The sequence below is a fragment of the Protopterus annectens genome, chromosome 4.part0 (assembly GCF_019279795.1).
Source record: "Protopterus annectens isolate FY-2018-M chromosome 4.part0, PAN1.0, whole genome shotgun sequence".
Taxonomy (NCBI): domain Eukaryota; kingdom Metazoa; phylum Chordata; order Ceratodontiformes; family Protopteridae; genus Protopterus; species Protopterus annectens.
The window spans coordinates 251,143,675-251,160,942 of NC_056733.1; the positions used below are offsets into that span (position 1 = coordinate 251,143,675).

The window sequence follows — 17,268 nt, forward strand, 5'->3', positions numbered from 1 at the left end:
GGGAAACAAGTGCTTATAGGAGAATAGGGCTGATTTTCAAAAAAAAAAAAGTGTGTCAGTTGTACAATATGGGCATAGTGTAAGACTGACACAATGGACATACATTGTGCCCACTGCATGACATGTGGGCATGCATTATGCCTGCTGCATGCCCACCCATCCCTTAAGCAGGTCTATATTATGCAATCGAAGACACTTTTTTTTCGAACACGTAATATTCAAACCCAAAATATCGAAAACACTAAGCCACAATGGCCACATCTGCAAATTTTTCCTAGGGAAAAAATTCACGAGGCCGCAAACAGCACAAACTTCACAATCCTAATCAAGTGGGGGGGGGGGGTTACCCCCCACACCTCTCAATGGGGGGGGGCTGTGCCCCCCTCAACTAAATATACCAACTCAGAGATCGCTCAACGTTGGTTTGACCAACTTGGAGTGGCTTAATGCAGTCAACAATGAGCTTCTGTTAATCAGTACTGGAAATACAATATGCCTGGACAGCTGCCTTTTGAGAAGGAGATTAGGAATTCTCTTACTTGGTAGACAGTAATTGGGTTTGAATGAGATTTTTTGTACTCTATCTAAGATGTTCTTCGTCTTCCATTGCTGCAGTCCTTACTATTGGGTATAGTCCGCATCCAGTCGGCCCGAATACCAGAGTATAAGGCTGACGTCGGTCAGGGCGCATTAGACTGACGTCAGTACGTCAGGGTACTAATGCGCATGACCGGCGTCATATCCTCAGTCTTTTTTGCCGCATTGTCCGATGCAGAAGCAGTTTTGCGAGTGCAGGTTGGCGTTCTGAAATATTTCCGAAACCGGAGTTTCAGACCGAATCAGAGTTGGCTAAGTACCCCGTTGGGGAACATTTTGGTTTTTTCTTGCCTCAGTATTTAACCGGATGTCAGAAAAAGTGAATAACTGTATTTCTTGTGGGAAACAGATACCTCATAGGGATTACCATACATTGTGTATACCTTGTTTAGGGCCTGAGCACGACGTTGTTGGTTGCCGCTCTTGTGCTAGGTTTAACAAACGCACTATTAAGAGGAGGTTAGACTGTGCCAGATTGGTGTTTGGGAAGCGTTGCAATTATAAAATGCCGTCGGATGCTCCGGCCGCTTCGTCAAGAAGCGTAAGGACAAAACAGCGAAACCTAGGATTGATGAACCGGCAGTCCCGGACGCCGGTTCTTTAGAGGCTCAGTGGAGCCAGAGGTTTTGCCAGGAGTTTCTATGGAGTCTCAGGCAGAAACTTTACTGTTACAGGATGTACCCTCTCAGGAGGCAGGCCAGGCTGACGGGGCTTCTCAGGTAACTATTCTTCCCTCTCTTCCCAATGTAGTTAGAGCCTCTCCTTCTGTTGCCAAAACTTCTTTTAGAGGAAGGCCAAGTTCGGTTTCAGTAGGGGCTTCTCCTAGCCTTTCGGGTTCTGTACCTAAGAAACATATGCTTAAAATGGCGGAAGATTTGATTACTATGATTAGAGGTTCTATGGGCCCTCCTGATAAGAGGCCTAGGGTGGAACCAGAGTTTGACAGTTTTGAACAGGGTTCAGGGGCTTCTGAGTCTTCTGCGGAAGATTTGCAGGAGTATCCTCATTATTCTGATTCTGATGTGGATGATGCCACTCCTTCGGCTTCTCCTCCTGAGGATTTTTCATTTTCAGAGACTCTGCATTCCATGAGGGAGCACTTTAAATGGGAAGGCCAGGATTACTCTGATTCCAGGAAGAGGCTTAGGGAATTCTTGTTTTTACCCCAGCATAGGCCCTTAGCTATACCTCCTGTGTTGACTGTGGTAGAAGATGTTTTTGCAGAGGCTTCCCTGAACCCTGATTCCTTGCCTCCTGCTCCTGTTAAACCTGATAGGTACTATAGGGTGCCCGAAGCTCATAAGTATTTGTTTAAGAGTCCTACGGCGGACCCAGAAATTGTTTCTCAGGGGCCTAAAGGTGTTAAAGCCTCTGTGGTTAAAAATCCTGTTCCCACTGACAAAGAGGCAAGGGCGTTAGATAGGTGGGGTAAGAAAGTGTATACTTCTTCCACTCTAGCCATGAGAGCATTGAATTGTCAGTTTCACATGCTGAAATATCAAAATTATCTCCTTTCACAATTAAAATCTAAGGTGGATGCTCCTTTACAGTCTGATGTGTTGTTTGGTTCACCTGTGGAAGCAGTTTTAAAGAAAATGGAGGACAAAGCTAAGTCTATGCAAACTGTTAAAGATTTTTTGCAGGTACAGCCACCGAAGTTTAGTAGAAATTGGCCTGCTAAGGGGTGGACATATCCTGCTTATGATTCCCAGTCTAGGGGTAGGTCTAGACGTGGTAGGGGCAGGGCCCAAGGTTCTTTTAGGCCTAGAACAGGGAGTTCACCTGCTCAGACTTCTGGTGAGGGCAGGGGTCAGTCCTTTTCGTAAACAGACCCAATGACCTGCCTTTTCAGCTGCCAGTGGATTCTCGTCTGGCAGCTCCTTTGGAAGGACAACTGTCTCTTTTCAAAGAAAATTGGGATTTAATTCCTCAAGACAGATGGGTGTTGGACATCATTCACCACGGTTACAGATTTTATTTCCACACAATGCCCCCTTTCACAGGCATGCCAGACGTTCCTCCTCCACACAGAAAAGAGGCTCACAAGCAAGTTTCTCTGTTACTCCAAATGGGGGCCATTCAGCCAGTCCCTGTATCAGAAAGGGGCCTAGGATTTTATTCTCGCATGTTCCTAGTACCACAGACGGGGTACACGTGGAGACCAATTTTGGATTTATCTCTCCTCAACACTTATCTGGACATTCCCAAGTTCAAGATGTTGACGTTACAACAGCTTTTACCCTTGCTGGGCAAAGATCACTGGATGGTAACTTTAGATCTCACGGAAGCTTACCTTCATGTGCCTATCAGGCTAAGTTACAGGAAGTATCTGCGGTTTCGAGCTGGAGATTCTCATTATCAGTTCTCTGCATTGCCCTTTGGCTTATCTACTGCGCCCAGAGTATTCCCAAAGGTTCTGGCTCCAGTGATAGCTTACTTCAGGCTACAAGGACTTCAAATCTATCCTTATTTAGACAACTGCCTGATTCTGGCTCAAGAAAAGGAAGACCTTCTACAGCATCTGGAATATGTTATAGCAGTGCTAAGATGCCTAGGGTATTCTGTGAAGCGAAATAAAGTCCAGTCTAGTACCCTCTCAAGACATGTGCTTTCTGGGTGTGAGACTGCATACAGCAGCCCAGACGGCCTTTTAACCCCGGACAAACAAAAGAGTCTATCACTTTACTTCCATCAACTATCTCATCAGTCCGTGCTGACTGCAGAGACAGTCCTTCAAGCATTAGGGTTCATGGCATCTTGTATTCTGGTGCTTCCCAATGCCAAACTGCATGTGAGGAAGTTACAATGGTATCTCAAAATGTATGGACACAGCACTGCCAGGATTTAGACACTGTCATTCAAATAATACCTTGCCTTCAAAGAGAATTTTTGTGGTGGGCTCAGGAATGTCACCTAAACAAGGGACTCTCTGTGACCCAGCCAGAGGCGAGTCAAATTTTACTGACAGATGCCTCGGACATTGCTTGGGGAGCTCATCTACATGGAAAGTGGATACAAGACAAGTGGCCTGCCAGACTACAGCATCTACATATCAACATGAAGGAGATGTTAGCAGTCCAGTTCGCATTACTGGCTTTCAAGGAGTTACTTCTTCCAGGACATGTGTTGATTCTAACAGACAACACAACTGTCATGTGGTACTTCAACAAACAAGGGGAACACATTCTTATCCTCTATGCAGGCAAGCAATGATTTTATGGGAGACTGCGCTACGCTTGCACCTAACTCTTCAGGCAAGGTTTCTGCCAGGAGCACAGCACTCCTTAGCAGATGTGTTAAGCAGACAAATCATGGATCCCCACAAGTGGAAACTGGATCTTCATGTATTTCAGACATTGACAGTGTCAGGGGGAACTCCAGACATAGATCTGTTCGCTTCTCCACTAAACCACCAGCTGCCACAGTTTTGCACAAAGGGTTTCATCACACAGCTTGGAAAGTGGATGCTCTGTCTTTCAGTTGGACGAACCTTCATGTGTATGCCTTTCCACCTCTGCCTCTTCTTCCGAAGGTACTGTTAAAGGTCAGACAGGACAGGCCAAGGATGATTTTGATAGCTCCAGATTGGCCTCGCAACACTGGTACCCTCTACTACGGAGTCTGGTAAAGAAGCCTCCATGGCCTTTCCCTTTGATTCCACATCTGTTATACCAGCAGGACGGTTATCTGCTCCATGTCAGGCTTCACTCTCTTCATCTGACAGCCTGGCATATTCTGTGTTGAAACACAGCCGGTCTCAACTTCCTCAACAAGTTTTAAATGTGATTATGGAAGCTAGAAGACCTAGTACAAGGAAAGTGTACGCAGCTAAATGGAAGAGATTTTTCTCTTGGAGTAAAGCAAAGAATTTGGAGATTTCTGAGCCTAATTTGAGTATGGCTCTTCAATATCTTACTGAGTTACTGGACAAGGGTCTGTCCTTCTCTTCCATTAAGATTCATGCTGCAGCAATCTCAGCTCACTATGATTGTGACCCACCATTGTTTTCGCATCCTTTGTTCAAGCAGTTTCTTAGAGGGGCAAAAAATATAAGACCCCCACGTAGAGCTCCTACTCCTGCTTGGGATCTCAATTTTGTGTTGGAAAAACTTACTCTACAACCTTTTGAGCCTGCGGCTACTGCTGAATTGCAATATTTGTCATGGAAGACTGCTTTTTTGTTGGCTATTACTTCTGCAAGACGGGTGTCTGAATTGCAGGCCCTTATGGCAGTCGAGCCCTTTTGATTTTCCATAAGGATAGGGTATCATTACGCACTAATCCTCCCTTTATGCCTAAAGTGGTTTATAGTGTGGCTTTAAACCAAACTATTCATTTGCCTACTTTTTATGCAGACCCCCAAAATGAAGGGGAAAAGATTTTGCATACTTTAGATGTACACAGGCAATTGCGTTATTACTTAAGCAGGACTAAGGATTTTAGGCAGTCTCAGCAGTTGTTTGTTTCTTTTGCTTTGAGTTCGCAGGGCAAGCCTGTGTCAAAACAAACTATTTCTAGGTGGATTGGCTTTTGCATTGCATTTTGTTATTCCCATCATGGCAAGGAGGTTCCTGCTGGGATCAGGCCTCATTCCACTAGGGCTACTGCCACTTCAACAGCATTTCTACGGGGGGTGGCAACTAAGGATATTTTGGAAGCAGCTACTTGGAGTTCAGTGCATACTTTCTCTAAGCATTATCACCTTCCTATCTACTCTAAGTCTAGGGCTGGTTTTGCCACTGCTGTTTTGCAAGGCATGTTGTCAGCTCCTGCTTCTTTATGATTTGCCAGCCTCCCTTACCTCTGCTTTGGGATTCTACCCAATAGTAAGGACTGCAGCAATGGAAGACGAAGAACATAGTACAGTTTTGTACCTACCATAAATGTAGATGTTCGAGGATTCCATTGCTGCAGTCCAATTTACCCTCCCTCCTTCCCCTCTGTGTTTAGGGGTGGTTGTGTAGGTGAGTTTACCTGCTTCTATTTTTGTATATATTGTTCATGTTTTGGTGCGGGTGTTTTGGGCCTTGTCTTTTTAGGGTCTTCTGACATCTGGGGCAAGAAAAGACTGAGGATATGACGCCGGTCATGCGCATTAGTACCCTGACGTACTGACGTCAGTCTAATGCGCCCTGACCGACGTCAGCCTTATACTCTGGTATTCGGGCCGACTGGATGCGGACTATACCCAATAGTAAGGACTGCAGCAATGGAATCCTCGAACATCTACATTTATGGTAGGTACAAAACTGTACTTTTGTCAATGTATTCTCAGACATACTTAAAATATTTCCTTGTTCAGTCTTGGCTCCAGTTTAGGAGTAAATCTGCAGCAGTGTAGAAGCAGTGAGTTTTGGTTTTGGAATAAATGGGCAGTGGTATAGAATTAAGTGTCATGTACTTGTCTTTAGAGGCATTGAGCTTTGATGAGCTGAAAGTGATCACATTTTGTAACTTACTAGCTCTTTGTGAGATAGTTGTGTGTGAACATGAGAGTATAGCTTCCTCTTTATATTATGTGTTGCATAGGTTATCTGAGTGATGCCTCATATCACTTACAAATAAGATAACTAATAGTGGAACCATGAATAGGTTAAGGAACACTACAAACAGCTCTCCTTGCTTCTGACAAAGTACTTTCTAACTTTTATTTTTTTGACAAGGTGTTAGGAATCTGAAATCAAGTTAATTTTATTCTACCTTTGATGTATTGCCATTTATGGCCACTTTCTAACTTTATCTTGTAATTGTTTTGCCGATTTGATGTCCCCTCAGCTTGTAGAAAGTTTTATTTGAAATCTGCATTATAGTGAGTGTGAGAAAACGAATGCATTTTGAATGTGTAGGCAAAATGCGTTACAAATAACTGGTGATGGTGGTTTCACTTTTAGGGTATGTCTTTGAGTTTGTATATAATGGAGTATATATGATGAAGATGGCTATGGTAAAATACTGAACAACTTTCACTGATTTTATTTTCCTTTGTTTTTAAAGATGAGCTTAAAGCCTGAAAGGAGAGGGATCCACGTTGACCAATCTGAGCTGCTCTGCAAAGATGGTTGCGGTTACTATGGCAACCCTGCTTGGCAAGGCTGTTGCTCCAAGTGCTGGCGGGAAAGGACTCGCAGACAGCAGCAGAAGAACCAAAAGGATCACCCACAAGCGATTGGGTATTGCATGCCTCTTGCTGTATATTTATACTTATGATATCGTACATTGGAAAGAGTACAATATGGTGTTAGCAGGCATTTTTCATTAAATTTTTTACAACAGAGGAAGAAAACTTATCTTGTTTTCCCCTTAAATAGATTTAACATTCTACCCCCTCTGTCCCTGCTGTCCCCCATCCTCTTACGTCAGTTGCTTCGTGCCATATTGTATGTCACTGATGATTACCTTACAAAGATGATCTATGGGTCTGCAACGCACCCTGTGAATTGCTTTCACAGATCAAGGAAGTAGTTAGTGCCTACAGTCTGCTGCCTTTATTCCCTGTCTCCCCAGCCCTTCCTATGGTTGGCCTCTTCACATTTCCTTGATATGTTCTACAGCCATGTCATGGCCCTTCTCACATATCTGTTTTGGTCTGCACCCTTTCCCCTCCATTACACACACCCATCCAGTAGCTTTCTTCTGTACTCACTCCAGTAGCCTGATATTCCTCAGTTAATGCAGCGCCTGGAAGTGTATAGAGTACTACTCAGAGTGTGATCAGGCCCAGGAAAACAGCAGCAGTACTTCTTTACTGATATAATCTAGTCCCCTGAGGATACACCCCATCATCCTGTTTGCTGCTGCTGCCACCACTGCCTTTGCATTTTAACCCTGGTGGATCAGTCCAGATGTCCAAGTGTGTTCATAAATCCCTGATCCTCTTCCTCCTTTTGTTGCCCTCTGTTCTCCCATTTGAGACCTCACACGGAGGAGGTTGTAATCCAGGTGCAGTACTCTATATTTGTCTTCACCGAATCTAAACTACCACCTTTTAACCCCCTGGTCAGTATTTCAAATCTTTCTTTAGATCCCCCACCAGCACCCCCATTCACCACTGAAGTACCTAGCATTTTGTCATCTGTGCAAATCCTAATTGAGTTCTTTTTTTTCTCTCAGATATGTTTGAGAAAAAGTGCACAGAATCCACAAGTGTGATAGTGATGTGGTGACAGTGGCAGCTGTGTGAATTATAGAGTATACAGCCGTGGTACATGCAAGATAATCATGAAGGCACTATGTGTTAGAGTACACAACTGTGTTCTTCATAGTAACAGTGACAGGTACTGTCAGTTAGACTATACAGCTGTGTTGCTCATGTGGGAATGATGAAGGTTCTGTGAGTTATGGAGTACACACTGGTGCAGAAATGGTGGTCATCTGTTATTACTAGGGGCATTGACTACAACTCTGATCTGAGATATATAACCATAAGTATTCTTTTCTGTGCATTTAAAGTTTTTTTTTTTTTTTTATTGTATCTGCTTTATTTTCTGGAAAAAAAATTATACTTGTTTACTACCTTTCTAAGCTAGTATAGTCCAGATGTCCTTCAAGGATGCATCTGCAGTCATAACATATGGGTTGTCCTGCCTCAGGCAGCCCTTCGGTCGGCCAGATTCCAAAGTCTGGGTCTGGCCTCGGCTGATGTCGCACTTTCCCCGACGTCACAGCTTCTGGGGTATAAAGGCATCAGCCGACGCCATTTTCCCCAGTCTTTCTTGCCGCGCGGTGCCCGAAGCAGAAGCTGTTCGCAAGTGCCGGTCGGTCAGATCCAGAGATTTCAGCTACCGAAGACTTCGAAAAAAGCTAAGTACCCCGTTGGGGACTCTTTCTTGCCTCAGCCGATGTCAGACAAAGTAAATAATTGTTTAACTTGTGGGAAACAAATACCTCATAAGGATTTCCATTCTTACTGCCTTCCTTGCTTAGGCCCACACCACGACGTATCAGCTTGTTTAGCCTGTGCCTCCTTCAACTAACGGACTCTTAGACGTCGGTCGGAGTTTGCAGAAGAATTTTTCGGATCCGCTTTTGCATATAAAATGCCGTCGGAGACTCCGACTACGCATTTGGCCAAAAAACGCAGGGAAAAGGACCGACACTCGCGGCCCGCGGTTTCGGCTGAAACCACGGCTAGGCCTACCGCGAGTGTCTCTGTTTCGGCTGAAACCGAGCCCTCGGTTCTTACTACGACAGAAACCATACCTCCGACAACCGAGGCCAGAGAGGCCCCGGCTGAGTCGGCTTCAGAAATCCCTACCGAAGCTAGCGCTCAAGATTTGTCCGACACCATTCCATTGGACATTTCTACACCTGCACGTGGGGCAGCTAGGCCTCCAGCTTCTATGACTATTAAGGCCTTCTCCAGGGCTAAAGCTGCCAAACTTTCAAAAGCTTTACCTGCCAAATCTACTTCTCAGAGGCCTTCCTCAAGTTCTCAGATTCTCAGTCTTGCTGAGGACCTTATATCCTTGATTAGGGGTTCCCAACCTCACCCAGACAGGGCCTCACAACCTCCACCAGACAAAAGGCCTAGGACTGAACCCTCTGAACCTCTCTCCTCTGATTACTCCACGGATGGATCTGATTTGTCAGACCATCAGGAAGGGGCCTATTCTCCTTATGAGGATTCAGATGCTGAAGATTCTATTCCTTCGGCCACCCCTCCTGAAGAATTTTCCTTTGGGGAGACCTTGCACTCTATGAGGGAACACTTTCAATGGCAGGGACAGGATTTTTCTGATTCTAGAAAAAGACTAAGGACTTTTTTACATTTGCCCCAGCATAGGCTCTTAGCCATACCACCAGTGCTAACTGTAATTGATGATGTGTATAATGATGTTAGTTCTGCACCTGATTCTCTTCCCCCGGCCCCTGCCAAACCCGACAGATATTACAGGGTCCCGGATTCTCACTTCCACCTGTATAAAGCCCATGCTGCAGACCCAGAAACTATTTCACAGGGCCCAAAAGGTGTTGCAGCTGCCACTGCCAAAAATCCCCTTCCTTCTGAAAGAGAGTCTAGAGCATTAGAGAGATGGGGTAAAAAGGTTTATACATCTGCTACTCTTTCTGCCAGGGCATTAAACTGTCAATTCCATATGATACAGTACCAAGAATATTTGTTAGATCAGCTGAATAAGAAGCTTTCTTCTCCTGAACCTTTAGTCCGTTAATCCCTTCAGGATTTGGTACACAACTCTCAGCAGGTCAGTAATCATTTCTTAAAATGTGGCTATGATGCACTGGAGGCTTCATTTAGATCAGCTATGACTGGGGCAGTAATTCGTAGGCATGCCTGGCTAAAAGAGCAATCCCTGCCAGACCATGTCAAGGCTAAGCTCCTGGATGCTCCAATGGAGAAACAAAGTTTATTTGGCTCCCCTGCACAGGAGATTCTAAAGAAAGTGGAAGAAAAAGCAAAATCTGTGCAAACAGTAAAGGAATTTCTACAGGTCCAAACTCCGAGGTTCAGCAGAAACTGGCCTTCCAAGAATTGGTCCTTTCCAGACACCTCCAGAGCCCAGAGGGGCAGAAATAGATGCCCTCGAGGTAGAGGTCAATCAAAGGGTGCCTATAGGGGCCGTCAGTGGCAGCCTGCCAACCAGAGGAGTAGTGCCACAGCTGCAACTACGACCACTACCACAGGACAGACACAATGACTTGACTCTGATTCCGCCTACCAGGGAACAACTGGAAGCTCCTTTGGGCGGAAAGCTGGCTTTATTCTCAAAAAACTGGCATTGCATTACAAAGGACACATGGACATTGCAAACAATAGACAAAGGATACAGGTTTCACTTCCACACTTTACCAAAAAGGAGCGGAATGCCAAACCTACCACCAAACCAGAAGCCAGAGGCTTTAAGACAAATCAAAAATTTACTTCAGATGAAAGCGATAGAAAGGGTACCATCTATGGAACAAGGCCAAGGATTTTACTCCAGACTATTCCTTGTACCAAGAAAAGAAAACCAATGGAGGCCTATTCTCGACTTGTCCGCACTGAACACATATCTCATTGTGCCAAAATTCAAAATGCTGACCCTACAGCAACTTCTTCCCATGTTGGGCAAGGAGTCTTGGCTGGTGACTCTAGATATCAAGGAGGCATACCTGCACGTCCCTATCCGACCAGATTGCAGAAGACACCTCAGATTTCTTGCAGGATCAGAGCATTATCAATTCTCACCATTACCCTTTGGCTTATCTACTGCACCCAGAGTGTTCACGAAATGCCTGGCATCAGTAGTTGCACATTGCAGACTTCAGGGAATTCAAATCTACCCATACCTGGACGACTGCCTAATACAAGCGGACATCAAGACAAAATTGATAAAGGATTTGGGCTATGTCATACACCTGCTACAGGCCTTGGGATACACAGTCAACATCCAAAAGTCAAGACTAGTGCCATCTCAAAGGATAACCTTTTTGGGTGCGGATCTGGACACAATAACTCAGATGGCTTTTCTCACAGAAGAAAAACAAAAACAACTTCCAGATTACTTCATGACTTTGACAAGACAAACTCAGCTTACTGCAAGGAAAGTCCTGCAGGCCCTGGGTTTCATGGCATCCTGCATAATCTTGATTCCACATGCCAGGCTGCATATGAGGAAATTACAATGGTACCTAAGGAATGTATGGTCTCAACACAGACACAGTCTAGAAACCATGATACCAATCATTCCATGCCTTCAAAAGGAATTCCTGTGGTGGGCTCAGGCCTGCCAGTCCAACAGAGGGTTGCCTTTCAACAAACCAAAACCAAGGCAGACCATCACCACAGACGCCTCAGACCTAGGATGGGGAGCACACATGGAGGACAAATGTATCCAAGGACTATGGCTTCAAGGACAGCTAAACTTGCACATAAACCAAAAGGAGATGCTGGCAGTGAAGCATGCAATTGAGGCATTCAAACCATTCCTCCAGCAAGGACATCTGCTGATAAGGACAGACAACACCACGGTCATGTGGTACATAAACAAACAGGGAGGCACGCATTCCTACCCTCTATGCCGGATGGCAATGGGTCTGTGGAACCTAGGCCTGAATCTCAATATCCAGCTGCAGGCCATATTTGTACCAGGAAAAGAGAATTCACTAGCAGACAGCTTAAGCAGGACTACCACGGATGCTCACGAATGGATGCTGCATCCAGACATCTTCAAACGCATAACAAAGAAATGGGGATTGCCAGAGATAGATCTGTTTGCCTCCCCTCTCAACCACCAACTGAAGAAATTCTGCTCAAGGACATACCACCCACAAGCCTGGAGGGTGGACTCTCTCTCTTTCAGCTGGAATGCCCTAATAGTGTATGCATTCCCACCTCTCCCATTGATGTACAAGGTTCTACTGAAGATCAGGGAGGAACAGCCAAAGGTGATACTAATAGCTCCGGACTGGCCAAGACAACACTGGTATCCGCTACTGAGAAGCATGTCTCAGGCGAACTCATGGCCTCTACCCCTATGGCCTCTTCTTCTATTGCAGAACAATTTCAAGACCCTGCATCCAAACTTGAAAACACTGCAACTAACTGCCTGGAAAATTGCTTAAAACCAAACTGTCTTATCTCGGAGGGTCAAGGACATTATCCTGGAGGCTCGCAGACCCTCCACAAGGAAGACATACTCAGCTAAATGGAAGAGATTCCTCATTTGGAGCACATCAAAGGACACAGATGTCACAGTGGCAAACCTAGCACACATCCTAGAATACTTAGCAGAATTGTTCCACAATGGCCTGTCTTACTCTTCCATTAAGATTCATGCTTCAGCAATTTCAGCAGAATACAATATGGATCCTCCTATCTTCTCTCACCCTCTACTCAGACAATTTTTGAGAGGGATCAAAAATATTAAACCTCCAAGGAGACCCCCTCTACCTGCATGGGATCTCAATTTTGTGCTAGAAAAATTGACACTACCTCCTTTTGAACCAGCAGCATCAGCAGACTTACAGTTTTTATCTTGGAAAACTGCTTTCCTTCTGGCAATCACTTCAGCAAGAAGAGTATCCGAGTTACAGACATTAATGGCAGTGCAGCCTTTCCTTATTTTTCACCAGGATAGAGTGTCTCTGAGAACCAATCCGACTTTCATGCCAAAGGTGGTATCCTTGAACCAAGCTATTCATTTGCCTACGTTCTTCCCTAACCCACAGAACAAAGGAGAAAAACTCTTGCACACCTTGGATATACACAGACAACTACGCTACTATCTGGACAGAACTAAAACCAGCAGAAAAACTGACCAACTTTTTATAGCCTATGCAACTGGGGTGCAAGGAAAAGCAATTTCAAAGCAGACAATTTCAAAATGGATAGGAAATTGCATTCGCTTTTGCTACTCTTTTCATGGAAAGACAGCTCCTGAAAATATCAGGCCTCATTCCACAAGGGCCACAGCCACCACTACAGCTTTCCTACGAGGGGTGGCTACCAAGGACATTTTAAAAGCTGCTACTTGGAGCTCCGTGCATACATTTGCCAAGCATTATAATCTACCTTTATACTCCAGATCCCGAGCAGGCTTTGCAACTGCAGTTTTACAGGGGATCTTAACTACACCATCCTTATCTTAGTACCTCCTCCCCAGTTTGGCTATGGTATGCTACCCATATGTTATGACTGCAGATGCAGCCTTGAAGGACATAGTACAGTTTTGTACCTACCATAAATGTAGATGTCCAATAGGTATGCATCTGCAGTCAGGATTACCCACCCTCCTTCCCCTCTGTGGTATTCCTAGGGTGCTTACCCCTCTTTCAGCTAGCTGGGGGAATCTATTATGGTGTATTTGTTTGTTTGTATATATATGTGTGTATAGATATATATATATATATATATATATATATATATGTTTGGAACATTCTACATTTATCCAAATTTAGCCTTCCTAGAGGGCACCTGGCATCTGGGGCAAGAAACACTGAGGAAAATGGCGTTGGCTGATGCCTTTATACCCCAGAAGCTGTGACGTCGGGGAAAGTGCGACATCAGCCGAGGCCAGACCCAGACTTTGGAATCCGGCCGACCGAAGGGCTGCCTGAGGCAGGACAACCCATATGTTATGACTGCAGATGCATACCTATCGGACATCTACATTTATGGTAGGTACAAAACTGTACTTTTTCAGGTTGGTGTTAAATTCAGGGCTGTGTTATAAGTCTCTGCATTTGCCCTTAATACCTTACTTGGATAGAAGAAAGTTTCTCTGTTCACCTGTGAGAGAGGGGAGCTTTGATCAGCCTGTCTGTCCCTGGAGGAGTGGTATCATCCCAGAAATTAGTAGTATATTGGCCATTTGGGCTAATTTCTCTCTTTCATTTCCCTGCTATAAAAAACGCATTTGCCCGGTTTTGCGCACTGGGCAGTGCCGGTTACCTAGGGTATAACTATTCCTGGCTCCACAAAGTCTTCTTTTCAATTTTTCCCTTGGAACTAGACAAACTTTCAACTTAAGCACTCAAACCATTCATTTCTCAGCCCGGCACTTGCTCAAAACTGATAGCAAGCACTTATAAAAACCCTAGCACTAGACCCCCCTATAGTGTACAGAAGGACAAGGCTCTCTATTCGACCTTACCAACCAATCAGTAAAACAGTTCACTGTACCTATCCAGGCATGTCCAAAGGGAAGTTCCAGGTGTACTCTCCAGTCCAACTGGTCAATCTGGGCATTTTGAGGCAGTGTTACAACTGCCTCATGTACGCAGACAACCCTCTCCTCCTACCACCAAGCACTAATACAAGCGAGAGATGCAGTTATACAGCTAAACTGGAGGCTAAGCTCTCTCAACCCAAGACTGGATCAGACAGTCAAGAGGAGAATGGAAATACTTGCATCACACTACCAGTCTCACATAGACCCATTAAACCATCACCGTCAAAAAATGCACATTAATACATGAAAACATACTCGGAGGCTCTAAATAAAAATCTGCAAAAGCAACAGAGACCTCCAAAGCAGACATCCAAGTAACCTCCACCCCCCCAACACAAACCATGAAACATACTTCACAAAACCAGTGTGCCACGCAATCACAGCCCTTAAGGCAAAATAACATACCCAACACACTAGTAATAGGTGACTCTATAGTCAGGCACACCGATGTCCAATCACTAGGCTGAACAAGAAGGTTACTGTTAGCTGCCTGTCTGGTGCCAGGATCCGCCACATAGCACAAGCACTCAGGTCACTCCAGAAGAAGTACAAATATGACTCTGTCACTGTCCATGTTGGTGTGAATTACCTGAGCCGTACCTCCCTGGACTACATGTAAAGAGACATGGAAGAGCTCTCTGATCACGTAGCCCAGGCCGGTATGGCCCTGACCCTGAGTAGCATCCTGCCCTCACCAAGAATGATACCACAGTACAAAGAAAAAATTATCAGTTTCAACAATTGGCTAAGTTTCTGGTGTCATTCAAAGGGGATCCAGTGTCTGTCTACCTCGGATGACATGCTCGACAAACCACGCTGCTTGACTAGAGACTGCTTGCACCTGTCACCCTTAGGCTTTCGAATACTAGCCAAGGCTGTTGCCACCCCCATAGTGCCTTTTTTAGGCAAGGCTCAAAAGACAAACCCACCACCATAAATAGCACAGGTAACAAAAAACTGAGGGTAATGCTACTCAATGCCAGAAGTCTAAACCACAAAATGCATGCACTCGAGGCACTCCTCAGTACGGAGAAAATTGATATATGTGCAGTAACAGAAACCTGGTTTAAGGCTCCAGAGAGCACCCCAGCACTACCAGGCTACAACTCATACCGTACATTTTGGCCACAGAACCTGATCCGAAATACAAAAGGCGGGGGTATATCCATATTCATCAAGGATACCCACACCTCCAGGAAAATGGCACAGCATGATGCTTCAGAGATCATCCATGTGCAACTAACAACGGGCAGAACTGCAATTCAAATTGTAGCTTGCTACAGATCACCCACCATGTCCCTGCACCCCCATTCCGTGTTTCTGGAAACACTGGGAAACATAAAGGTCCTACCAATCACCCTAATTTTGGGTGTTTTCAATTACCCAAACATTAACTGGGAGAACTACTCGAGTACTAATTCCCTTGTCCAACATTTCCTAGAATTTATAAACTCAAATGCCCTGGATCAACTGGTCAACACTCCCACCAGAGGTGACAACATATTGGACCTGGTCATCAACATGGGCGACCGGTGTTCCACACTGGAGGTTAACCCCTCGCTGGTTAGATCTGGCCATAAACAAATTCGTCTGGATATCCACATTCCGCCTGACCCCTGTTCAAGGAAACCACCATGAATAACTTTTCAAAAACAAACTTCACGTTACTTGAGACCGAGGTGGAAGGTTTCAAAGCCCCCATGCTAAAGGATAATGCTTTCCAAGCTGCAAAATCCTTTATTAATGCATTCTACGGGCACCTACAAGAATGCATGGCTCGTGCTAGCCCAAGCAAAACCAAGAGCCACTCCTCCAAGAAAAGGAAATCCGTCTGGAGGACCCCTGCCATAAACAAGCTATACAACAGAAGGTGGAAACTAGTACAGAAAAGAGTAAAATCCCAAGAAGGGAAGACATCCCTGATCAGTATCCGCAAGAAACTTCGATCCCTCATAAAATCATCCAAACTAGCTTTGAAAGAGAAATTGTCAAGGACTCCAAAGATAACCACAAGGCATTCTTTAGCTATGTCAAGAATCTAAGTGGCAATGATCAGATCTGCTCAGAGTTAGTGCAGAATGGCACAAAATACACTGAACCGACCGATATCGCCAACATCCTGGCAGACAGGTTCAGTGCAAACTTCACCCCCCCCTCACCCCCAAAAGGGCCCATAACAGAAGAATATAGCTCCCCTGAAATCACAGACACTCGGGTTATAACAGCCCTCTCCAAAGCCAAAAAGACAGCATCAATGGGACCGGTCGGTGTCCCAGGCTGCATCCTGCACGAGCTCAAAGACTAACTAACCCCTCACCTAAACACACTGTTCAGACTCAGCCTCTCCACAGACTACATACCCATAGAATGGCGCACAGCAACGGTTTTTCTGCTCCACAAAGGTGGAGCCACAACAGACCCTGGGAACTATCGCTGTATAAGCCTGCCTAGCTTGGTCTGCAAGGCTATGGAGCGCATCATCATGTAACTCATTAATAGAGACATTGGGAACCTCCAAACACTGGACCCTACCCAGTTAGGCTTTGTTAAGAACTGATCATGCCTCCTAAACCTGGTGGACTTCTTTGAGACAGTTACCAAGGCTGTAGACGAGGGAAAGGGGGTACACACAGCCTACCTAGACCTCTCAAAGGCCTTTGATTCCCCATTGTGGTATTATAGACAAGCTCACCAGCCTGAAGATAAACCCCTATGTCACAAGATGGTTTGCAACCTGGCTCACAGACAGAACCCACATGGTGAGAGTTGCGGGAGCTAGGTCCGACTCCAAACCAGTTATGAGTGGCATTCCAAAGGGCTCAGTCCTAGGACCCCTCCTGCTCTGCATATACTTCTCAGAGGTACAGGCAAGCACAGGCGGACTATGGCTGACCAAGTTTGCAGATGACTGCAAACTAGGGGATATAATGACTCTCCGGACACAGACATCATCCAAAAGAGTCTCACTGAGACAGATACCTGGTCTCAAAATCATGGCCTC

The 17,268-nt window shown here is 45.2% G+C and overlaps 1 protein-coding gene across 1 annotated transcript in view; it reads left to right on the forward strand.

Annotated features, from left to right (window-relative positions):
* The window catches only part of LOC122799287 (rab5 GDP/GTP exchange factor-like), a 627,463-nt gene that overhangs the window by 197,194 nt on the left and 413,001 nt on the right, over positions 1–17,268 (forward strand). The window contains exon 2 of the mRNA XM_044068245.1: positions 6,592–6,767. Within this exon, the coding sequence (XP_043924180.1) occupies positions 6,592–6,767 (176 nt within the window). The remainder of the gene's footprint in view (positions 1–6,591; positions 6,768–17,268) is intronic.